General features: G+C 40.0%; 1 protein-coding gene across 1 annotated transcript in view; it reads left to right on the forward strand.

Moving 5' to 3' along the window:
• LOC119650396 overlaps window positions 1–21626 on the forward strand; it is a 35921-nt gene extending 14295 nt beyond the window's left edge. The window contains exons 2-6 of the mRNA XM_038053163.1: window positions 1978–3287; window positions 3345–3400; window positions 9275–10595; window positions 10776–10831; window positions 20479–21626. Of these exons, the coding sequence (XP_037909091.1) occupies window positions 2073–3287; window positions 3345–3400; window positions 9275–10595; window positions 10776–10831; window positions 20479–21553 (3723 nt within the window). The 5' untranslated portion in view covers window positions 1978–2072 and the 3' untranslated portion in view covers window positions 21554–21626. The remainder of the gene's footprint in view (window positions 1–1977; window positions 3288–3344; window positions 3401–9274; window positions 10596–10775; window positions 10832–20478) is intronic.
• Window positions 21627–24092: the final 2466 nt, after the last annotated feature.

Consider the following 24092-nt stretch of genomic DNA (forward strand, 5'->3'; position numbering starts at 1 on the left):
GGCGAAGCAAAACTAGGACCGCGATTGGAGCAACGTAATTTTTTCTGATGAATCCTCCTTCTGGGCATTTCCGAGCATCAAACCCGCCAGGACAACCTCCACCAGTAGGATGCTTCAACGGACTGTTTAACACCCCGTCAAGGTTCATGTTTGGGGGTGCTTCTCAAACAAAGGTTTCGATACTTTGTTTTTATTTACCGAGAATTTAAATGCCGAAAAAATGAATAAAATATATCAAAAAGCTTTGTTACCATCTGCAAAGCAATGGTATATAAAGAAAAATGAAAGCTGGATCCTTCAAGAGGACAACGACACGAAACATCGGAGTCGAGCGTGTAGCGAGTGGAAGGCGCAAAACGGAGTTGTCACTTTAGATTGGCCATCTCAGTCACCGGATGTAAATCCCATAGAAAATGTGTGGGCTCTGATGAAAATGCAGCTTCGCAGACGCATGGTAATTTAGATCAACTTTCTCGACAAATTCGGAAAATTTGAAGGTCTTTTCCGGTAGAATATGCAGAAAAACTAGTGGAAAGTATGCCCCGACGGTGCCAGGCCATAATTGACAATGCAGGAGATTGGACTTGCTACTGAGGTATTTGCATTGAGTATTGACGACCAAATTATCAATAAATTTGCGAATTTTCGAAAAATCAATTGTTATTATTTAACAGTGACCACGCTCTTATGTAACAGGCTGTACTTTGCATCCTCTATAATTCGGTGTATGGTCTTGTTCATAGTTATTGCATTTTCTGGTTGTATCGTCTTTTTTATTTTTGGTACATAGAACTCTTTGATCACATCGGAAATGAGGATATCTGCGATCTTTATGGGGTTGCACCGATCGTAGAAAAATTGCGAGAGAGGCGTCTTCGATGGTATGGTCATGTAATTTATGTTAACGAGAATTCACTTACCAAGATTGGTCTGAACATCGAAGTCGATGGTAAACGACCAAAAGGCAGGCCGAAACAACGGTGGCTTGATGCACCGGATGGGGATTTAAAAGCCTCGAGATTGCACCCAGATCAGGCATTCGATAGAGCTAAATGGCGAAAGCGATCCGACGAGTCGACCCCGCTTGTGAACGGGACAAAAGAAGAAGATATCCTGGTGTGCATTGGTAAGGATCATTGCGTTTATGTAGTTCTTCTGCCTTGATTATCCTGTGCAAAAGGTAGCGGAGATTGTATATTGGGTGAACTTTTTTTTTTCCAATTTGAAAACCTCTGGATTTAATTCAAGTTTGAATAAGGGTTGCGGTATTCTGTTTCGGTTTATTTTCACACTGACTAATTTTACCGCATTTCCTATTTCAGTAAGTTCTTTTGTTTCACTGGGATCAACTTCAGGTTCAATCACCTTAATCACAACGCATAGGCCTTTGCTGCTCTTAAGCTGGTATGTGTAATATTGTCGTTTTTCCGTTCCGAAATCCTTGGTTATCTTTTTAAGACTGTCCTCAAAATAGATTTCTATTTTCGTCTCATTGATCTTTCTTTTTTTGATGGGAGCAATCTGAAAATTGTTTTCCCCAAGAATTGCTAGCAATTTGACAACCAAAGTTTTGCTGCTATTTTCACGAAAGTAAACCGCAGGGGGTTTAACTTTAGTGATTGCTTTTGGCTCTTTATCAACTTCTGGGGGCAAAACACTTTTTTAATATTGTTGATTTTCGACGATTGTGGACTGCGACTCCTTTTAATAATGGTGATGTAGCGACCGATCTCACTTTGGTTCGCAGTATCCTTCGTTGACGAAGAAGTAGATGCTTGATATGCTTCATTATTGCCATCAAACTCAATAATGAAGCACCAGAAGCATCGTTTTGAAACTATGTGATCAAATAATTTAAATTATTTTAAGATTTTATACGGAAAATGCGAAAACGCGTACTTTTTGTACAATATATGAACAAACTTATTTATTCTGTACTTACTCTCACTAATCAGCTATTCTACTCCTTTTATGCAGGCTTTAACGATAAAGACCGATTTAATTTCTTAAACTTTGGGTCATCTTGATAAGGAGCAGCTCTTCAACAGAATAAAAAATTGTTCAAAAATAAAATGGAGGCGCCAACCAGGACAATAAAGGACTTGGATAAGGAAAGTCTTCAACATATATTCTCTCATCTGGACCTCTTGGATAAATTAAAGCTAGCATTAGTTAGCAACAACATCACTGACTTGATCAAAGATGCCCTTCGCAATGAAACGCTCGATGTTTTTGATGTTCAAACCACTTTTTCGGTGCCAGAAGCAGAATTCATTCTAGCTAACTATGGGCAATTTGTAACAAAATATCGATACGTATCCACTTGGGAAGATGAAATTGATTTTTTGAGGCTAATACCAAAATATTGCCTAAACTTGGAGGAAATTGTACTCTCAAGACGTGAAATAAAACCAAATGATGTTCATGGCCAATTATTGACCGTGTCCAAACATGTCAAAGCTTTAACCCTTAGGAAGTGCATACTTGGAAACGCTTCTTGCTCTCTCCTGTCGGGTCTTAGTAACTTAGAAGTTCTTAATTTAGAAGATAGCAAACTCACTGGGAAAGATTTCAATAAATTACGCAACCTCGTTGATTTGAATTTGAAGAATTGCCGAAATTTTAAGTCGAGAAATTTCATCGAAATATGCAAATCGAATAAACTAAAGAAACTGAATATTGCAGGCTTGAAGCAATTAACACATGCTTCCATTCAAACTCTAGTAGATACGCAATCAGACCTAGAAACATTGATTGTGGGCAACAAATATTGGTTCAAAGATTGGAACCGTATGTTCCAGCTAAAAAGTTTGCGGGAGGTATCCATGATTGGTTGCTTTGAACTAAATGTGAAAGCTAATCTCGAAGTGCTTGTGGACGAACAGAAGGAGACGCTTGAATGCCTAGAAATAAATTTTGAAAATAGCTATCCGGAAAGAGGAGTTGATTTCTTGGAGAGGGAAGTTCTAAGCCGGATATGCGAATTTAGTAACTTAAAAGTGCTTAGCCTGAGAAACTCGGAGTTATTGGAAGACAAACATTTAGTGAGGATTGCGAAGATGTGCAAACTTTTGGAAATGTTGGATATTCACGGAACAGCTTTTCGAGATATGGGAATTATTAAGTCCGTGGAACATTTAGAACGCCTACATTATTTGGATATTTCATATTGCAGAGTGAAAAGAACTCTGTACAGTCATTTGGTAGAAGTTCGTAGAGAACAAGGAATCAATCAGCAACTTTTGGTCTATATTAATTCCAGAATGGAATTGAAAAATTTATTGGCTGTAAGTTGTCATCCAAATTAATAAATTTAATACTTCATGAGGTTCTCTTTCTTTCAGTCGGACGAGTATAAATTATGTCATCACTTTGTCATATTGCTTTTGGATCCAATGAGGTTAGCAGTTGTGTTATCAAACGTTCTCTTCGATTTCGAATTTATTCAAGGTTTGAGTGAGAAGTGTGTTTATGAATGAATGAAAAGTATACTTGAAAATTTACAATTCTCCTGACTTTAGTCAAAGACAGACGATATGAAGTATTTAATTTTAAGACAAATTTGTTTCTTAGTCCTCATCGGTTCTTTGTATGTGACCATATGCAATTTTCCAATTTAACATTTAATTTGATAAAAACTAGTTTATGGAATGTGCTGGATTTCGTGCCTTTAAGTGAGGTAACTGCCTATTAGAGTGTGGTATGAGACATGCAGTCGAAGAACGTTTGATTGTTAAATATGAATCTCTTGGAGCGAATCAACGGAACGGAAACTGAACGAATTCGACCCATTTTTGAAAGGGATTGTGACTGGTGATGAAAAGTGGATCCCGTAGGACAACCTCAAGCGAAAAAGATCGTGGTCGAAGCGCGGCGAGCCGGCCCAAACCATCGCCAAGCCCGGATTGACGGCCAGGAAGGTTTTGCTGTGTGTTTGATGGGACTGGAAGGGAATCAGCCACTATGAGCTGCTCAACTATGGCCAGACCCTCAATTCGGTCCTCTACTGTGAGCAACTCGACCGTTTGAAGCAGGCGATTGACCAGAAGCGGCCAGGATTGGTCAATAGGAATGGTGTTCTGTTCCTCCAGGACAACGCTCGGCCTCACACATCTTTGATGACCCGCCAGAAGCTACGGGGGCTCAAATGGGATGCCCGATCGCACCCACCGTATAGTCCGGATCTGGCACCAAGTGATTACCATCTCTTCTGGTCCATGCAAAACGCTCTTGGTGCTACTAAGTTGACCTCAAAAGAGGGTTGCGAAAACTGGGTGTCTGAGTTTTTTCGGAAATAAGGAGAGGGGTTTTATAAGGAAGGGATAATGGCAACAAGTTTGTGAACAAAACGGCGCATATTTGACCTAAATCGGATAATCCTAAGCATGTTAAATAAAGTGTCAAATTTCGATCACAAATACGACATTTCTTTCTCCCGTGCTGGCTCGAGAGAATATTGAAATACAGTAGACGCTCGAAACAACGAACACACGAAATAGCGAACAACGGTTTTCCCACATTCAGGCGCTCGAAATAACGAACATCAAGCTTGAGGACTCTTAATATAATACAATGTAAATGTTCAAAACATATACTTTTTACTCTTAAGTTTTCTTTGGCAGGCATGTGTATCTCATTTCATTGCTTTATGTTTACTATCATATATACATAGGTATATGCAATAGAAGTGCAATACAAACCTTAAGTGAAATAAGGGTACGGAAAACTGAAGAACGTTTTTCAAAGCATCTGTATAAACAGCTATACAGCCGAGTGCGAGTTATAAGTTTCCAAAGAGCAGCATAAATATAATAATGTAAGGGAGGGCGGCAGGACGTGATAATATGCTGTTAGACTCTGACCAACGATTGGGCATCAAGATGGTTGCCAATGAACTGAACTTGTCGCGATGAGGAAAGTGTGCGCCAAGTTCGTGCCTAAGGGGTTGTCAGACCACCAAAAGGCCAAGCGAGCGGAAATTTTAAGTGATTCTTGCAACGTATTGAAATTTAATTTAATTTTTTGGACAACGTCATCACTAGTGATGAAACCTGGGCTTCTCAATATGACCCAGCAACAAAACCACAAAGCTCTGAGTGGCACATCGACCAGTCCTCCAAATCGAAAAAGATTCTTGCATTTGCAAATATTAAGTGAAAACCATGCTCATTGCCTTTTTCGATAGTAAAGGAGTAGTCCATGAGGAGCTTGTTCCTCAAAGACACATAGTTAACGCTGCCTACTACGTGGATGGGCAGGAAAGACTCGGAAAAAGGGCCATCAAGATGCGAAAAGACATCTCCGCTACCTGGAAACTACATCACGACAATGCGCCATGCCACAACGCACTACTAGTCCGTGAGTTCTTGGTCAAACAACGCTAACGCTGCCCTACCCTTTCATAGTCTTGACGTCGCCTCAGCAGACTTCTTTTTGTTCTCTCGGATTAAGGCAGCTCCACAGATGGGATCCAATCAGCTGTATCGAAGACTTTGCGAGAGGTCTCCGAAGACGCCTTTCAGGGCCCACACCGGTCATGGCAGAGTCGCTGGAAATAATGTGTAGAGGCCCTAGGACAGTACTTTGATGATTTTTTTAGTGATCGTGCAAATCTGTTCAATAAATTACTTTTAACAAAAACTACATTACTTTTACCTGTATATATAACTAGCTCGAGGCAATATGTTTCAATCGTTTCCTTAAACCGTTCGAAACTTGTCTTTGAGTGGAAAAGTTGTCATGAGTGCAAGAAGTAGAAGAAAATTATTGACTCTTGAAATGAAAGAGCAAATATTAAGCGACTTAGATAAAAGATTAACAATATGTTCGGTCTCGCGAAAATACAATTTGTCGAAATAGTCAGTGTGCATGATTAGGAATAGAAGAAAGAACATTTTAAGTGTTGCCAGTGAGGCAGTAGCAACTATCAAGAAAAAAACTTCTATGAAGCCGAAACCGACTCTAGAAATATGGGTGCCAAATACAGGGTGCGGCAGCATAACTTCCTTTTTTAAAATGCGCCCCACTCAGTTAGTTGATGTCATAGCGGAGCGCTAGTGGTCTCGTTCAAGAGGGGATACTGTAAAGTTTTGTCCCGACACGGTTCAGTCGCCATCATGCGTTGAAATAGTGAGGAGCGTGCCTTTGCCGTTGAGGTTTACTTTTCAAGCGGATGTTCGGTTATTGCAACACAGCGTGCATTTCGAAATCGCTTTAATTTAGCCCCGTTGTCTCCCGTCCCAGACCGCAAATCAATTGTTACATGGGTCACTACATTCAGACAAACTGCAAGTGCGACAAAAGGAAGAGCTGGAGTCCCTCGGCCCGTTAGAGCCCTGCCTGAGAACATTGAAGCAGTGAGAGCGTCAATGTTGCGATCGCCACGGCGTTCTGCGCGCAAACACGCATCTGCCCTTGGACTATCCGATCGTTCTGTGAGAAGAATTCTTCGTGATGATCTTCATTTTCATCCCTATAAGATGGCGATAGTGCAGGAACTTTCAGAACGTGATTTCAATTCTCGGATGAACGCGTGTGAGCTTCTTCTTGATGCCGTTCCCGAGGGTGCTATTGTTTTTTTAGCGATGAAGGCTGACACCAACCCTCGAGAATTGCATCAAAAGCCTTTGCATTCACCCAAAGTCACAGTGTGGTGTGCAATTTCGTCAGCTGGAATTATTGGTCCCTGGTTTTTTGAGGAAAATGAGGTTACAGTGACAGTGAATTCGGACCGGTATGTAAACATGCTACAGAATTTTTTTTCCCACGGCTAGGAAATTTGGATTTGGGTGACACTTGGTTCCAACAAGACGGTGCAACAGCACACACTTCAAGAGCATCGATGGCTGTTTTGAGGGAACACTTTCCAGAGAGCCTTATCTCAATTAAAGGCGATTTGGAATGGCCGGCACGCTCTCCCGATCTGTCCCCTTGTGATTTTTTCCTATGGGTTTTTTTGAAATCCCGTGTTTATGTGAACCGTCCAAGAACCCTACAAGATTTGAAACCCACATCCAAGAAGAAATTGCCAACATAACACCTGCTATGCTAACAAGAGTCATGACAAACGCCCGAAATCGGTTTACGCAATGTATGGAGAATGGGGGACGTCACCTAATAGCTTTGATCTTCAAAACAATGTAAATAAAAACTTTAGACATGTACCTACATTATAAAAAATAAATAAATATTTTCCGATGCATACAATAGTTTTTATTGAGTTTTGAAAAAAGGAAGTTATGCTGCCGCACCCTATCAGATGAATCACACAGTGACGGCTCATATGAAGAGCAAAAGGAGTCGTAAAAAGAAAATATCTTCTGCAGAAGCGATTTCGAATTTAAACAAAGCACAATCTCGAAAAGCTATTTTTCAAAAATAGTGGACATTTTACAATGTAAAACCTTATTATATTAAAAAAAAATAAAACTTAAATACAGTGCCCGACAAAAAGTGTTCGCACTCCGAGTGTGAAAGAAAATTCTAGTTCAAAAGGGTTTTTTTCTGATTTATTATGAAGCTGGAGAATAAAGTTGTGCTTCCTGTGATTGCATGTGGAGTTCTTATTATTTACACCAGCAGAAGTTCTATTCAAAGAATATGGTGGAAAGGAAAGTTGAAGTTTTGAGGGAAAAGGTACGTTCTTTGAAGATTTGTGTGTTAATAGTAGAGTACAAAAAAAACGTCGAAAAAAACATATGCAAATAATTTGTTAAACGATTTTTTTTAAATGAAAATAGATAAATGAAGATATCTACAAATGTTAAATTAGAAGAAATCAATTTTCGCTTTTTTTGGGTCTTTAGTATTTCGTATGGCCGCCTCTCGCCCTTATCACCTCTGCAACTCGTGCGAGCATCGATTAGTTTAAATTTTCAAGAAATTCGTCCGGAATTTCATTAAGCCATAGTTTTTGTTGCAGTCGCCGCTTCAAAAATGCTCATAAGTTCTCTGTGTAGTTCAAATCTGGACTGTTTCCTGGCAATGGCAGCGAATGTATGCCAAGCTCCTCTTACCAAGATGTTATCCGTGAATAAGATCTGTATTGAGGATAAAACAAAAATTCGTTTAGTTACAGTACGAGCTCTATGACACGGGGCCGAATCGTCCTTAATCAGCTTATCTTAATAAAGTGCTCATACAGTGCTTCTACCGTTTGAACAACGCGATCTTCGATAACTTTTTTGTACTTTCCTGCGTTGACAGCACCGCTTAGAAACGAAAAACTACCAATTCCTTTGGATGTTATTCATCCTCACATCATTACTGAGAGAGAATGGTGTGTTAAGCGTACAACATACTGGGGGTCAAATCTCTCACCTTCACATCTTCGCACGCCGTCACGTCTTTCCAATGCCCAATTCACTCTTTTTTCGAGCATAGCCTTCGTTAGAATCGGCTTTTTTGCTGATCTTCGAGCTCTGACGCATAACTAACTGACGCATTTTCCCCTTTCAGCATTTCAGCACGAATTGAGTTGCAGTTGCAAATTTATCTCGCAAGGATATTCGCTCTAATGAGGAGTAATCACCTACTTGAAATCCCAGGCTGCCATCTCTGGTATACTTTTTAATAAAATTGCTAATACTTTTCTTCGAACTCAATTTCCCCCCCATTTTCCTATCATTATCACCCCGTTCCCGCAAAGCCAGTTCTTTCGATTCGGAGCCTGTAGTAGGGACTTATATCACTCAATGATTGAGGGCAACAATACCGCATAGGGACTTCTTGTTGATCCGCTTTTATGTAATCTGTTTTGGGCATTTAAGTCAGGGAACCTGGACGCCACCAAAGAAAGTCTCTTGACAATTTACTGGGTGAAGACTACGGGTCGAGAAATACTGAGCCAGTATAGCCCCGCTGCGCCACAGTGGAATCATAAAAGTGTTGAGTGCGAACATTATTTACCCTTGTTTTTCTTATAGTTTTTCTTTTCCAATTTTTAAAGTATATTTTTATTATATTCGCCAGATAGGATGCTATATTTCTTGTATTTTATAGTTTCGTAAGAAGAGAGAAGACAAAGACAAAAATTTTTACAATTTAATCAAAAATTTGACCGAGTTTATGTGAATGTCCACCACTGCACTGTACGTAAATATCTTCGATCCTATCAACCTCAAACAATTTAGGATAGAAATGTAAACTCTGAGATATATGATGTTCCAAAAGTGACAAGAATGAATGAGTAACTCGTAACTTTAGTTTTTCAAAACGGTTCCACCATTTCTTCAAATTCAAATTCAAAATCATTAATTTATGTTTTCTTTTTCAGGTTGAATAATGGAATCAGCATCTTAGAACGTCTACGACAATTAAATACAAATAATTCAGAAACACACCAATCTAAGGAAATTCTCCGTCCAAGTTCGCCTGACGCATCTGAAATTTTACAACAGAAAGTCACACTGCTCAGTTTGGATGAAAATGCACTTTACCATATAATGAAATATCTGCGGGTTCCTAAAAAGCTAGAACTGGTTCTTATCAGCGAACACTTTTGCAATGTAGTTAGACATTTTCTGCATAAGGATTTCGTTGATTTTATTGACATTATAACGACTTTCACAGCAAAAGAGACACATGAAATTTTATCACGATGTGGTTTCATGGTGAAACGTTTACGTATAAAAGTGCCAAATAGCCAACCGAAGGATGCCGAATATTATGATTTAATAGCGGAATTTTGCACAAATTTAGAGGAACTGAATTGTTCAAATATGTTTAACGTATGCAAACTGGTATCCATTATCAGAGCGTCATCTAGCACCTTGAAATTTCTAAATCTCTATCACTGTGAGATTGATGAATCAGTCGAAATTGAAATATCGAAAGCATCGAATTTAAAAACTTTATGGGTTAAGGAGACGGGGATTGTTGGATCTCATGTGAGGCAATTAAAAAATTTGGTTGATCTTGATCTGGGTTGGTGCCTAAAGTTAGAACCTCAACATTTCATTGCCATTTGTAAAAACAATCGACTAGAGAAATTAGGAATTAGCAAATGTACTGCGTTGAATAACGAAGCATTTTCTGTGTTATCAGAAACACAATATAATTTACAGAAGATTATACTCGACGGAATCTACGAGGCTTCAAATGTTGTAGATATAGCAAATCTTCCAAATTTAGTAGATGTTAGGTTGAACGGCAGTAGTCCTCAGGAACTAATTGAATGCCTAAATGCCCTTATTGAACATAGAGTTGATGAAATACAATGTCTTCAAATTCAATGTTTAGAGGATCCGGAAGCATCAATTCTTCCAAAATTACGAAGAAGTATTTTGGAGTTTGCAAATCTTAAACTCCTTCGGCTTCCGTTTGGTACATTTATAAATGATACATGTTTAAAACAGATTGCTTGGTTATGTCCATTGTTGGAAATTCTTGATCTGTACAACATATCTAATCTAACGAAGGAGGCAATCATATATGCCGTTACGCATTTAAAACATTTGCAGCATCTCAATATAAAAGGATGCCAAATAGATGATATTTTGGCTCTGTATCAGGAGGTTTTGACAATCAAAGTGCAGCAAATGGATGCTGAGTGTTTAGTCTTGCACGTGGATTCCGACTGCGAAAGCCTTACAGAGGTAAGAGTAATGGATATCATACGAACTGTTTTCAAATCTTTATATCTGATTCAAAAGCTCCTAAAAATTATTTTTTTCTTTGCATTAAATATTTCCAAAAAAGTGCTTACAATACGTTATTAACACGAACTTGTGCTCTAAAATATTTTTCATGAAAATACTTGTATTTTCCCTTTTCAGACAAAAGAATATGCTGTTATGAAAAAATACGTTACACTATCCACGAAAGACCTAAGGTAAGAATAATGACTGCTAAAATTGTCTTAAGTTATTTATGGGAACCTTTAGAAAACATCCCTATGGATCTATAATATACAGAATATTTGTCTTTTAACCGCTGACCTTCAGCTCAGCTTTCTTTTATAACCTATCCGAATTCATAACTTTCTATTTATCTTTGGTAGTGAAGGGGGTAGGAATGTACTGCGAAGGCTATACAATGGAAGCACTAAAGCCAGAAAGAGGATTAGGGGACCTTTAATTTCATATGCAAAAATTGGGTTCCTCTAAAGTGAAAGTCTTCTTCTCTGCATTTCGTCCCGGAAACTATCTGAGAGAAACGGGAGGTGGGCATAATTACACGATTGCAATCGTGCAATCGTAATCAGACGTATGCAATCATCATGGAATCGTAGGTATGTATGCGCCTACAAATTGCAAACAACCTTTCATGGTGCGCATATAGATGATGGTTTCGTTTGCTTTCAATTTTGAGATATGTATGTATCGACAAACTTGCACGCATCAAGTCGAAATGGTGAACTGAGATATATATATGCGCATTGTGAGCGGCAATTCCCAATCCCGAAACATATTGTTTATATGTACGTACTTTGTGAGATCCAGATGGAATGGTTAGTGCAGCCACATACATTTATCTGTTTGATATCTAACACACGGACAGATGTTTGTCCCCTTCAACTCGAAATTACCTCACGGACTACATTTCGTATAATTACTTGCAACCACATTCTACTACAAACATAATTGTAAGTTACAAGAATATTTTGCACACAACAACTCCTCCAAAACACCAAAACTTGATCAGAAATTATCCAGGATTTTACAAATGACTCTTATTTGATTAGATATTCTAGATCCTCTAACTGATGGGAAATATCGTTTGTTTCACACATCGAAACAACCATCACCATCACTAAGAGTTGAAAACCTTTATTTCTACAGCAAATCTTAGGTTGAAGTCATAAAAATGTACATGTTATCAAATACATAGAGATCGGTAGGTGATTTATGTAATATTACAAAGCGTAATACCATATTGCCATCAGCGAGCGCGTCCAAAACATCACCAAATATTACATATCACCTAGCATCGCCACATTATCGCATCACCTAATATCACCTCATTACCTTGCATTATCGCATCACCTAAGATCATCGCATTACAAAAGTGATGATATTATTTTTCTGAAAAGTAATGTTTTGCAATGTAATGTCAAATTACAAAGCATTACCGCTCTTCGGAGTACCGAGCTGATGCCGACGCCGAGTATCGCTTGTGAATTTATTTTTGTTATGGTTACTTGTATTCTTCACTACTTTAGATTGGCTTTGCACTAGTTTTGTACTGGCTAGAAAAATTGGAGGCTAGAAAAACTCTTCCGGGTGCCAGTGTATACGTGGATGCAGATTTTTTGCTTTAAGTAAAATTAATACGTAATGTTATGCGAGATATTTAGGCATACATAGTCAGATCAAGCAATCGCAACTGAAAATACAGGATTATGATTACGTGATTACATTACTACGTGACCAAAATCGTATTCACGAGAGCCCTATTATGATTACAATCATGTTATCATGAAATCCGTAATCATGATTCTGATTTTACGGCGACAGAATGCTACCCCCTTCAAAGTTGAGGGGGTGAGTAGGATGAGAGGGGGAGGGGGGGGGGGGGCTGGGGGCTGGCTCTAATTGAGGTGAGATGGGATTCCGGTGAATATTCCTTCCCCTCTTACGGCAATGTGGTTTCGTATTCTTGAAAGCCTAATGGTAGCGGACGTGAATCCAACATTATACTGTTGCTGACGGCCACCATAAAACGTGCTCTCTTGAATTAGTAGTAGATGTTCTTTGATAAGATCTTGCCTTTGGGTTTCCTGTCCAGGTTGAGACGCATAATAATTCAGTATAACGCATCAACAGAGATCTCCAACCTAGAGGAGAAGGACGGCTTCTATGAGTAATTACCCGCAGTCTAGGAGAGGCATTCTCAAGGTGACATTGTGATGATGATGGGCGATCTGAATGCCAAGATGGGCGCTGACAACACTTTTCTCGGATATGTGATGAAGGGGCATCGTTTTAGGTAGACCTCCGCAGTTTGAACCGTCTCGTTGTTGGTGTCATGGAGACATTGTTCGAACGCAGACCCAGTTACAACGTAGCTGCTTTTCGACTGACGATAATGAAAATCAAATCAGATCAAACATATCGCGATCAGTACTAGAGATCTAGAAAGGGACCATCATTTGATGGTCGCTTATCTTCCCTTGCATATCATTACTGCGTCTGCTAGCAGGAGAACACGATCTACGATCTATCCGTTGTGCAACAGTGATGGAAACTTTCTTACTACGCAAATAAAACAAACTGTAAATTATCTGTGAGATGATATTGATCAATACTAAGAGATAGATCGGTTAGTGTAAGAAGCTGAAAGCTCTGTTATAGACGGCAAATGCGGGTCTGCACGATGCTGTCAAAAAGCAATACAGCGTAGTTTGCGCTGTGAGGAAAACAATTTGACCTGTTGAGAAAAGCAGAGGCTACTGCAAATAAAAATGATTTCTCTATCGTATATCATATTACGAAAGAGTTGCGAAAGCCTTTCAATGTCCTGCAGCCGTCTAGAGTGCGGCTGCTGGAGGCCCATTTGCTTGGTTCTTACTGTCGCAAAGATATTAACTAAAATCATTCTGGATCGTATGAACGAATACCTTAAAGCTTGATCGACAGGGAGCAAGTTGATTTATCCTCTATATCCACCTCTATCGACCGCAGTAACACCCTTCAGAATATTGCGAAGCAGAGGGCGGAATTCAGATATCTGCTTCATTTACTTTTCATCGATTTTGAAAAATACTTTGGAAAGCGTGATCAGGGAGTATATCTGGACTCCTTTAGGAAGTAGGAACGGCATTCTGATAACTATTATCAGAGGGACATATGACAGTGCAAGATATCACGTGTTGTGTGAAGGCAAAGGCTGAAGAGAATTTGAGGTCCAAAGCGGAATCCAACAATGTTGTATCTGGTCACTGATCCATTAATAGTAGCATCAAAGGCGTCGAAAAATTTGTATATCTAGGTTGCGTTCTTTTAGCCGGCAAGGCATCGAATTTTAAATTGCCTGGCGTATTAACAGTACTAATTCCGCCTTCGCTATTTTGTCCAAAATTTGGAAATGCAACTATCTCAAGCTCAATGTCAAACTGAGAGTGTTCCACTCCAATGTTCTGTACTATAGCAAAGGAGAACATGGAAAATGGCGGCTGTTGTTACTAGAAAGCTCCAAGCTTTCATCAATTTATTTGTGGTTGATATCATCGGGGTATTCTGGTCTTAGAATAGTGGAAGAAAGGTGCAAGCTTCTCATACTTGAAAGAGTTGAACATTACCAGGAATTAATAGCAATGGCGCTTAAGTGTCAATGACCCGCTATTCTCCAGAGGGGTTTATGGCAGCTATAATAAAATGTTGCACAATTTATCTGCGACAGCAAAATAAACCACAACTATTCTAGATTGTCTGCATAATCAATATTAGCGTTGCTTGTTCTGATACGCAGAGGCCAAAAGATGCAGCGTAATGTTATTCCACAGCAGTTGTCCCAATACGGAATCAGAAAAGCCTTTCTGCAGGCAGACTTTTTAGCTCCAGCTTTCAATTTACGAAACTAACTCTCGGTGATGCGTCTAGCTGGAAATTCCTTGATAACCGTCAGATGGTTGTGATATCTGCATACAAGACATACAAGAACTCCGTCGTAATCACCAAGAGAGAGGAATGCCTTTTCGAATTACAGACTTAATAATCTTCAAGATGCATCGTTCGCAAGGGTGTTCTCGGCAAATTTGCTCATCGAACTGGCGCGCCCTCTTGGAGGAGTGACTCTTTCCCAGGCGGAGATGCGCATATGTACTTTCATTGGCAGCAGAAGAATGTTTGCAACAAAAATGGCAAGGTCGCACCATTCGAATTGGTTTCGACAGTAGGACAGCTTTGTCCACACGAAACAACAACGACATAAAAAAGCAATTGGTGTGGAGTTGCTATTTGTTGAAAATTCTCCGACTGAACGAAACATTCCTGATGTGGGTGCCAGGGTGCCTTGAACATCACTGGTAATGAGAAAGCTGGCAGACTGACTCGCCAGGCGCTGAATGCACATTGATGGGGCTTGAGCCAGCTTTTTGCATTTAGCCATCCACTGTCAAGTTTACTCTGAAGAGTGAAATTGTAAGGATTCACGAACCCGAATGAAGAAATTCGAACTCCTACCGGCAGGAGGAAATTTTTGTGAAAGAACCCGATGCTTTTGTTGTTCGTTGAGAAGAGGCACATGAAAACCCTAGTAGGGCTTTTAACGGGGCACTACTCCTTAAACTACCACATGGGAAAAATTGGGGTGGTGGTCTCGGCGGGATGCAGCGAATGTGAGGAGGAGTAGGAAACGGCCTTGCATTTCATATGCATTGCCTGGCTTCGGTAAGGCTTTCTTCAACAAAGAATCTGTGCATTCTCTGCCCGTGCAAAATGTTGATTCGCAAAAACCTTTTGTGCAAACACAAAACCTTATTAAAACCGGTTTACTGTCTGTCTGTCTGTCCTTCACATGCATTTTTCTCGGAGACGGTTGTAGCGATTGGCACCAAATTTGGTAGAAAGGTGGGAACTGTGAATCCCCACGCATATCGAGGGGTATCAAATTAAAGGCCTCGGTTAGTACTTTTCGAAGCCGGTTTTAGTTTTGGCATTTGTTGGAAAGGTGGGGAGTGCGGGGGGTTGAAAGTGATCATTTCTATAATAGACCCATTCTCAGAAACTACTTAACTGAAAAAAGTCAAGAGGCCGCCACTATATGGTGCCTAGGCTACAAAATACCCTCCATACCGATACCTGTTCAAATAAAATTAATAATAGTACATTACAATATATTTTTAGTAATTGGCAGGAAAGCCTCCCTTAAATTCCGCCTAGAATCACGCAGCAATGTAGGCCACAGCATAGAGCATGACCGTACCAAATTTGATGAAAATCGCACTATTACTAACAAAGTTATAATAGGTCAAAACTGTCGCTTCTGTGCAAATTCAAGACCTTGAATGTCAGTATCACTTGAAAGTGGATATTCTCACAATTCAACGTCGCCTCGCCGCCAAAACGTACTCACCACGTCCGACGAAATTCTGGCCTATATCAGAAGCAAAACCAACTCAACCTTCGATGCTATCGTCCAATCTTCCTTTTGGCCACAGGGGGTCTTCATCAAGCTTTATCAGAGAACTAAGCTTCGTGAAATTTCCGGCCCGCCCGACTGCCTCGCCGAACTGGAATAATTCCGACAACGTACACTCTTTTATCAAAATGTAAGGGGTTCTAAGGACCAAGCTGTCGGATTTCAACCTGTCTGTCTTAGTATTCCAACATCATGTCATGTGCATTTCTGAAACCCGGCTGGATGACAGGATTTTAGATTCTGAGCTCCTGTGGCGCCCTCCAATTGAACCTTTCTAGAAACCACTTAGATGGCACTCTTGACTTGCTCCTCTGTAACCTTCCTGTGCGTTGTCTTTCTCAATCCCTTCATGCTCTGTCTGCCCCTGACGCCCACCATCCTGCTCTCGAGTTCGATGTTCAGATATCCTGACTCCACTCTCCTGTCGCTCGCAAGCCTACCAAGTTCAACTTTCATAAGACGAACTTCGAAGGTCTGAACTAAGCCCTGGCGTCAATCAACTGGGTCCCCTCCTCTCTCCATTTACGTGTGACCAAACACTCAACACTTTCTATACCATTTTATCTGATCTTCTTCCTTGTTACGTTCCCTCCTCTCCTAAGTGCTTACGCTCTTACCCTGTCTGGTTCACCACAGAAGTTCACAAAAAACTACGTCAAAAAGAAACTGCGAGGAAGAAGTTCCTGTCTTCTAGAAATGATGCTGACTTAGTTTTTTTCAAATCTCTTCGTTCCGCGGTCAAATCCTTAATACGTAAGTCCAGAAACGAATATTTGACCAGTGTGGAAGACTCACTAAAGCGCGGAAACCTGAAGCGTTTCTGGTCCCACATTCGCAACTCCTGCTGCCCTGCCCAGTTATCGCCTCCGTCCATTCTCTGGCTTCTCAGCTAACTCCCCCCAACTATCTTGTGATTTACTCTGCTGCTATTTTTCATCAGTCTATGTTCCTCCTCCTTCCTCCGAGTCCTTCCTGATAGTGGATGTAGCCTGCCCCGCATCGCCTACCATTTCCCTTCTTACCCCTATCCTTGTCGAGTACCTCATTAGCAAACTTGATGCCAATGTCGGACCTGGCTACGATGGTCTTCCAAACCTCGTTTTGCTCAAAACTGGTAAGTCCACCTCCCTTCCCCTATCTCTTATTTTCAACAAAAGCCTCGAAGAGAATCATTTTCCCGGCATGTGGAAAGAGGCCTTCATCATCCCCATACACAAAAGTGGCGATCGTACGCTTGCCGAGCATTACCGTCCCATTTCCCTCCTCACCTTCTCTTCCAAAGTCCTGGAAAGATATGTCAGCGACTGGTTGTCCGCCCACTTTGGCCAACACATAGTGAAAGAGCAACACGGCTTCGTTAAACGTACGTCCACTGCTTCCAACCTGCTTGACTTTACCAACTATGTCGCCAAATGTCTAAATTCACGGCAGGAAGTGCATACCATTTACACTGACTTCGCTAAAGCCTTCGACACTGTAAATCACAAGATATTTCTATACAAACTCTAGTCTCTAAACGTTCCAATACCACTTGTTTTATGGCTTGCCTCTTACCTTTCCAACCGATCCTGCCGCGTCTCTTTTGACGGCTGTATATCCTGCTCCTTCTCCCCCTCCTCTGGCGTCCCACAGGTATCTATTCTGGGTCCTTTGCTATTTTTATTTTTTATTAACGACCTTCCTCCTCTCCTTACTTTTCTCTGTTTGCTCTATGCAGACGATCTAAAGCTATTTTCCGCTATATCGTCGCCTATGGATTGTGTTTCCCTTCAATCTAACCTGGACACTCTGGTTCGTTGGTGCTCGACTAATAGTTTAGCGCTAAATGTCAGAAAGTGTCACTCTATTTGCTATTCCCTAAAATCCTGACCCACTTCTTCCTCCTACTCTCTTAACGGGCATTCCTTATCCTGCGTAAATTCCACTCAAGATCTTGGAGTCACTTTCGACAATAAGCTCCGCTTTGACACCCATTGCCTCGATGTCATCAATCGAGTTGCAAAACTGTCAGGCTTTATACTTTGCTCTTCCTCTGATTTTGACTCCATCCAACCCTCCTTAGCTCTGTTCAATTCCCCCCTGAGGAATACCCTCGAGTATTGCTCCGTGATCTGGTCACCCTCCCGTAACTGTGATTGTCTTGCTTTTGAAAATGTGCAACGTAAATTCACCCATTCCCTCTTCTTTAAAAAAAACTTCCCTCGTGTGGATTACCCCTCCCGCCTCCGCTTTCTGAACCTTTCGTTCCTACAACAGCGTAGATCCTATCTAGATCTATGCACATTTTTTAAACTTTCCTCGGGACTGCTCCGTCGCTGACGACATCACCTGCCGTTCTGCGTCTTATAACACATGTAGCGCAGACATTTTCAACGTGCCCTTCGCAGAGCTCCAAGTCTACTTTCGCAGAACAGCTTGGTCCTTTTAACTTCCCTACCTTAAGTAGTTTTAAACGTAGGATAAGGTTTTTGCTTTCTCCTACTCCTGAGGACAATCATTAATTGGAGTTTACTCTGTTTGTTGCCCGTTAAATTAAATAAATAATATATGCATATATTACATGCTACATACTAATGGGACAAATGCACAACCAAATCTCTCTATAAAAGAAACACACAAAACCTTTCATATCTGAAGCTTCCGGTTTCCCGATTTTTTTTTACTTCGGGGTCTTTGATTGTATCTCCGTTCGCTACATATAGCTATATCAAAATTCGGCGCTCCAATGGTTTATGAAAAGAAATTGAAATTGATTTGCATCGATTTTATTTACTTGTGTGGTCCAACTCGCTAAATGATGGACACCTGTCACTGTGCCGATCATCTAGACCTACGTGTTTTCCCAATTAATTGATGCTTTTTGCAACCTCGCTTCACAGGAAAAGGAATGTGAACAAGTTTAAAATTTAATTTTAAGTAAGGGATTATTCCTCCATCAAAGATGAACAAGCCGGAAGGCGGAAATATCTAAAGGTTTAATGGTTTTTTTATGAGTTCTATGTGCGTTCTGTTCCATTTAGTCGTAACTAGAAATTAATGTTGCTAATGAGCATTGTGTTCGAAATAGCCTGAATGGTGCACTTGCGTCAGTTTACAGGAGTTCATATCTAAATTAAATAAAGAAAAACTAGTATCTATTTTCGAGCATTTGAGTCTGCTTTATAATTAACTAGCTGACCCGACAGACTTCGTACTGCCTCAACCGATAAATAAAAGACCTAAACTTTTGTATAAAATAATTTTAAAACAAAACGAATCCGTATTTAATAAAAAAGCATATTGTGAAGCATTCCGTCTGCGGATTCGATCAATTTCATTATGTCCTGATTGCTGTTGTTGTGTTTGATGTGCACGAACTCGTTGCATTCTAACCCTATTTACTTCATTATCACTCACTAAATAACGCAATTCTGACATAGCAATATGACTATTTTCTTGATCTGTCTCTCTCTAGTCATTAGTGCGGTTAGGACGTGAGGTAGCTCTTCGCACATTTGATTGACTGCGACGACCTAAGTCAGCTCGTCTTCTCCTCGGCATCGTAAATTGTAAATAATGAAAGTGAGAAAATTTTTCGCTCGCTTAGCAGGAAAGTGTCACAATCACAAAATATCAAAAAAAAAGAGCACATTACCTGGAATGTCACTATCGCAAAGGATCCCCAAAGTAAAGAAAGTTCTCGCGCACTCGCGTAACGCAATATCGTAATACTTCTTTCCGTGTTCTAAAGTGCAACAGGATGGATTGACATATTAGTTGGGTGTCAAATCTAATGTCAAATATTATCGTTGCGTTCAGAAATTTAATTTGTAACAAAACTTAATATCTAGTTTAGGTCTAGGTAGTCTAGTTTGGTCTTGAAATATTTATGGAAATTCAGAGAAGGTTTAAACGGTGAGAAACAAAAATACTAAAAACAGAAATTCTATTTTCCAATACAACATGTTCTGAGCTGTGAAACATTTGATATCTTTTGTCTTTTTAGAAATAAAGATTGTCACTTGGTTGTCAAATATTTCTAGTTGCGTTAAAAAATTTGTCCGTTTCATAGCTGTAATATGAGTGAGCGATTGAACTCTATTGAATATTAATAAAGTTCAAATTGACTCTAAATTTTATTTAGAAAAAAACGTTTATATGGGAAGAAGAAAAGTGCTGTTTTTAGGGTTTTACCGGCAATTATTCGAATTTTTCTCACCTTTTAAACCTTCCCTAGACCTCCACGGACATTTCAAAACCAAGATAAGATAAATTCGTTCAGCCGTTCTCGAGTTTTAGCGAGACTAACGAACAGCAATTGATTTTTATATATAAGATTTAGTGTTTCCAAGTGGTCCCATAACCTAAGTACTAAGCTTGAGATCTTAGATTCATTTGAATATAATTATTTTTTTCTAGTGATTTGGAAAAGGAAGGATACTTCAAAAAGAAGAAAGGAAAATATCAGAAGGAAGTAAAATCGACAGTTTTCAACACTGATTTCATTAACAACCAAGACTATGTCAACATTTTGGACCTGCCCACCAATTGTTTACTTAATATTGCTACCTACTTGGGAACGGTAGATAAGTTGAACTTCATCTCAGCTCACAGCCGATTCTTGGATTCGACCCGGAGTTTGATTGAGTGCATGGTTTTCAATGTCAACGAGATAAGTCAGTCGTTTACTTTACGGGAAGCGCAGGACTTGTTTAAAAGGTGTGGAAAATCTATAAAACGGATACAGTTTACCGCTTTGAACTCAAACTACGTGGAGTACTTGAGACTTATTCAACCCTACCGTGAACACTTCACAGAAATACACTTAAGCAATATTTCTGAACAAACTAATGTGGAAGAACATAAGAAACTGTTTGATTCTCCATTACAGAGGCTTAAAAAAATTGTCTTCGATAATGTTGAAGGGATAGATGCATTCTTAACTGTTATTCAAAATAAAGATGATTTGCAAATTTTAGATACTTCATGTTACAACGGGGACGGAATGCTCATTAATCAGTTTAAAAATCTTACAGAATTATCTTTATTAAATTTTGTACCAACGCGATTGTCTAGTCATAGTCTCATACAAATTTGTCGAAATTGTAAACTGAAAATTCTAGACGTCCATGCGTTTGAGCTTTTAACACTTGAAGCATTTAATGTATTAATTGAAACGCAAAGTGATACCCTCGAACGACTTTCCATATCCTGCGAGTATGATGACGATGTTTGTAGTGATGTAGTGAAATTGCCTAACTTGAAACACATTTTTATACAATTTTACACAAATATTTCGCTCCTAGAAAAAGTTTTAGATAAACTTGTTAAATATCATCGCAATGATTTGATATCTTTGGAGGTAACAAATGACATGTATGTCCTACCAGCATCCGCCGATATGTTAATTGAAACTGTTCACGAACGAAGTAAAAAATTCAGTAATTTGCAGAAACTTGCAATAAATGTCTCTCCGTCATTGCAATATGAATAATAAAATTCAAACTGTGATATTAAACAGAAAATGTATAGTTTTAGGAATATTTTTTTTTTGTACTGAAATAAAAGTTAAAAGTACGAACAATTGAAACTCCGTTATATGTATTACGACTTCCTTAAGAGTATGATTTAACTGGCAAATATCATTGAAAATCTGGGGCAACCACTGCGGGAAAAACGTGCTTTAAAGATTTTTTCCGTAAAAAAACGAATGTATTTCTAAACTTTGTTATATCTGATATATGATTTTGTAGCATATCTTATGTAGAATTAGATGTGTAATTGAAATTTTTGAAAAAAATTGGTACAAAGTTTCCACTTCCAGGCACAGAAGGCTCTAAAGAAGAGCATAAGATCGGCTAAACGCTCATCATGGAGACGCTTTTGCGAAGAGACTAACTCTCTTAAGGCAACCTCAAAGCTGAAGCGGATTCTGGTCAAAGAATGTAGCCAGAAACTGGATTATTTACGTTTACAGAACGGGAAGTACACAGAAGGCGATGAAGAAACGGCAAACCATTTGCTTGAAGTGCACTTCCCAGGCAGCATCCAAAATTTAATCTCGGGGCCAACATGTGCATACAGCCCTCAACCGAGAGACTGGAATCTGGCATGCAAAGTAGTATCACTGGAGCGAGTAAAATGGGTATTTAACTCGTTCCATAGATACAAGTCTGCAGGTCCGGATAGATTCATCCCTGCGCTATTAATAGAGGGAATGGTTGCACATTCGGAATATATATCGCCCATACCTACCATATGCTTATATTCCAAATGGCGTGATGTGAAGGTGTTATTCATTCATTCATTCCGAAACCAGGAAAACCCACCTACACAGACGCAAAAAGCTTTCGACCGATCAATCTAACGTCCTTTCTGCTAAAATGACTAGAAAGACTAGTAGATCGGTTCATAAGGGATACACACATTCCTAACTGGCCCATAGGCAACATGCCTACCAGAAAGGCAATTCCACGGAGACAGCACTCGATAAAATTACGGCAAAAATTGAAAAGGCGATGTTCGAAAAAGAATAAAAGACACAGTATGTGACCGCTTGAATGCACCTCTGCATGAAATCCACAGCTGGTGCCTCCGCAATGGACTCACGGTGAACGCTAGGAAGACTACCAGTTATGTTCACTAGTAACGTCAGGTGGGGCAACTATACGCTACCCACTTTAGCAGGGGCGGAAATCCAGCTGGCACAAACAGTCGAGCATTTAGGAGTACATTTCGAGTCCAAGGTAACGTGGAAGCACCATATCCAGGAACAATATCAAAAATCCTGCATATTGCTCTGGTGCTGTAGGAATGCGATAGGAAAGACCTGGGGACTTTCACCAAAACGGATACACTGGATGTATACATCGATAATAAAACCCATTTTGATTTATGTATGCATCGTCTGGTGGCCAAGACTGAACTTTGCTAACAGCAGGAAGCTGCTAACGCTGTTTCAGAGGCTTGGTTGCCTAAGCGCATCACACGGTCATGCATGCGTCTCTCTGGAAATTCCTTGGCAAAGATCCAGTAACTCTGATGCCGGTCGATCATATAGTTTTCGTTTTTGAAAAGAGATACACTGTCGTGATCACCCAACGAGAAGAATGGTCGATAAATGGCCATGAGTCTTTTCAGATTACAGGCTTAATAATCTTCACCGACCGTTCAGTTATGGAGAGCGGATCGGGCGCAGGGGTATTCTCGGGGAATCCGATTATGGAACTGGCTCGACCTCTGGAAAAAATGACGACCATATTCCAGGCAGACATATATGCCATTTCATTGGCGGCAGAAGAATTTCTACGACAAAAATGGAGGGATCGCATCATTCGAATCTGTTCCGACAGTCGGGCAGCATTATCAGCACTAAATGGCAACGACATATCAAGCCAGTTGGTGTGGAGTTGTCATCACTTGCTGCTGAAATTTGGCCGACTGAACATTCCTGATGTGGGTGCCGGGGCACTCTAACATCGCCGGTAATGAGGAGGCTGACAGACTGGCTCGCCGAGGGTCTGGATCCATAATGGTGGGGCCAGAACCAGCTTTTGTAATCCGACCATCTACTGTCAAGTCTACTCTCAAGTCCAGTGTAATGGTATTGTTGAGTGAAAATCCACTCATAGTTTTGACTGATGCATTTATTACCTGCGTTTGCGAGGCAAATTTAGAAATATAAGCCTCATTAACGTTCACGCCCCTACAGAGGAGATTGCAGAGTCGGAGAAGGATACCTTCTACCAGGCAGTTGAGCGGACCCTCAAAGCCTGTCCCAAATAAAATATAAAAATTATACTTGAAGATTTCAACTGTCAAGTAGGGACGGAGCTCGTATTTAGGCGATACGTCGGCTCCCATAGCTTACATAAAGATATCAATGATAACGGTCTGCGGACTATTCAGTTAGCAGTATCACACGAAATGGTTGTTGGAAGTACCTGGTTTGCGGGGAAAGCTGTGCACGTGCTGATTGAACGCCGCAAAATCTTAGCCTTGATGAATGTCACAACATATGGGCGATGGGATTG

This window comes from Hermetia illucens, chromosome 2 (assembly GCF_905115235.1).
Source record: "Hermetia illucens chromosome 2, iHerIll2.2.curated.20191125, whole genome shotgun sequence".
Classification (NCBI taxonomy): Eukaryota; Metazoa; Arthropoda; class Insecta; order Diptera; family Stratiomyidae; genus Hermetia; species Hermetia illucens.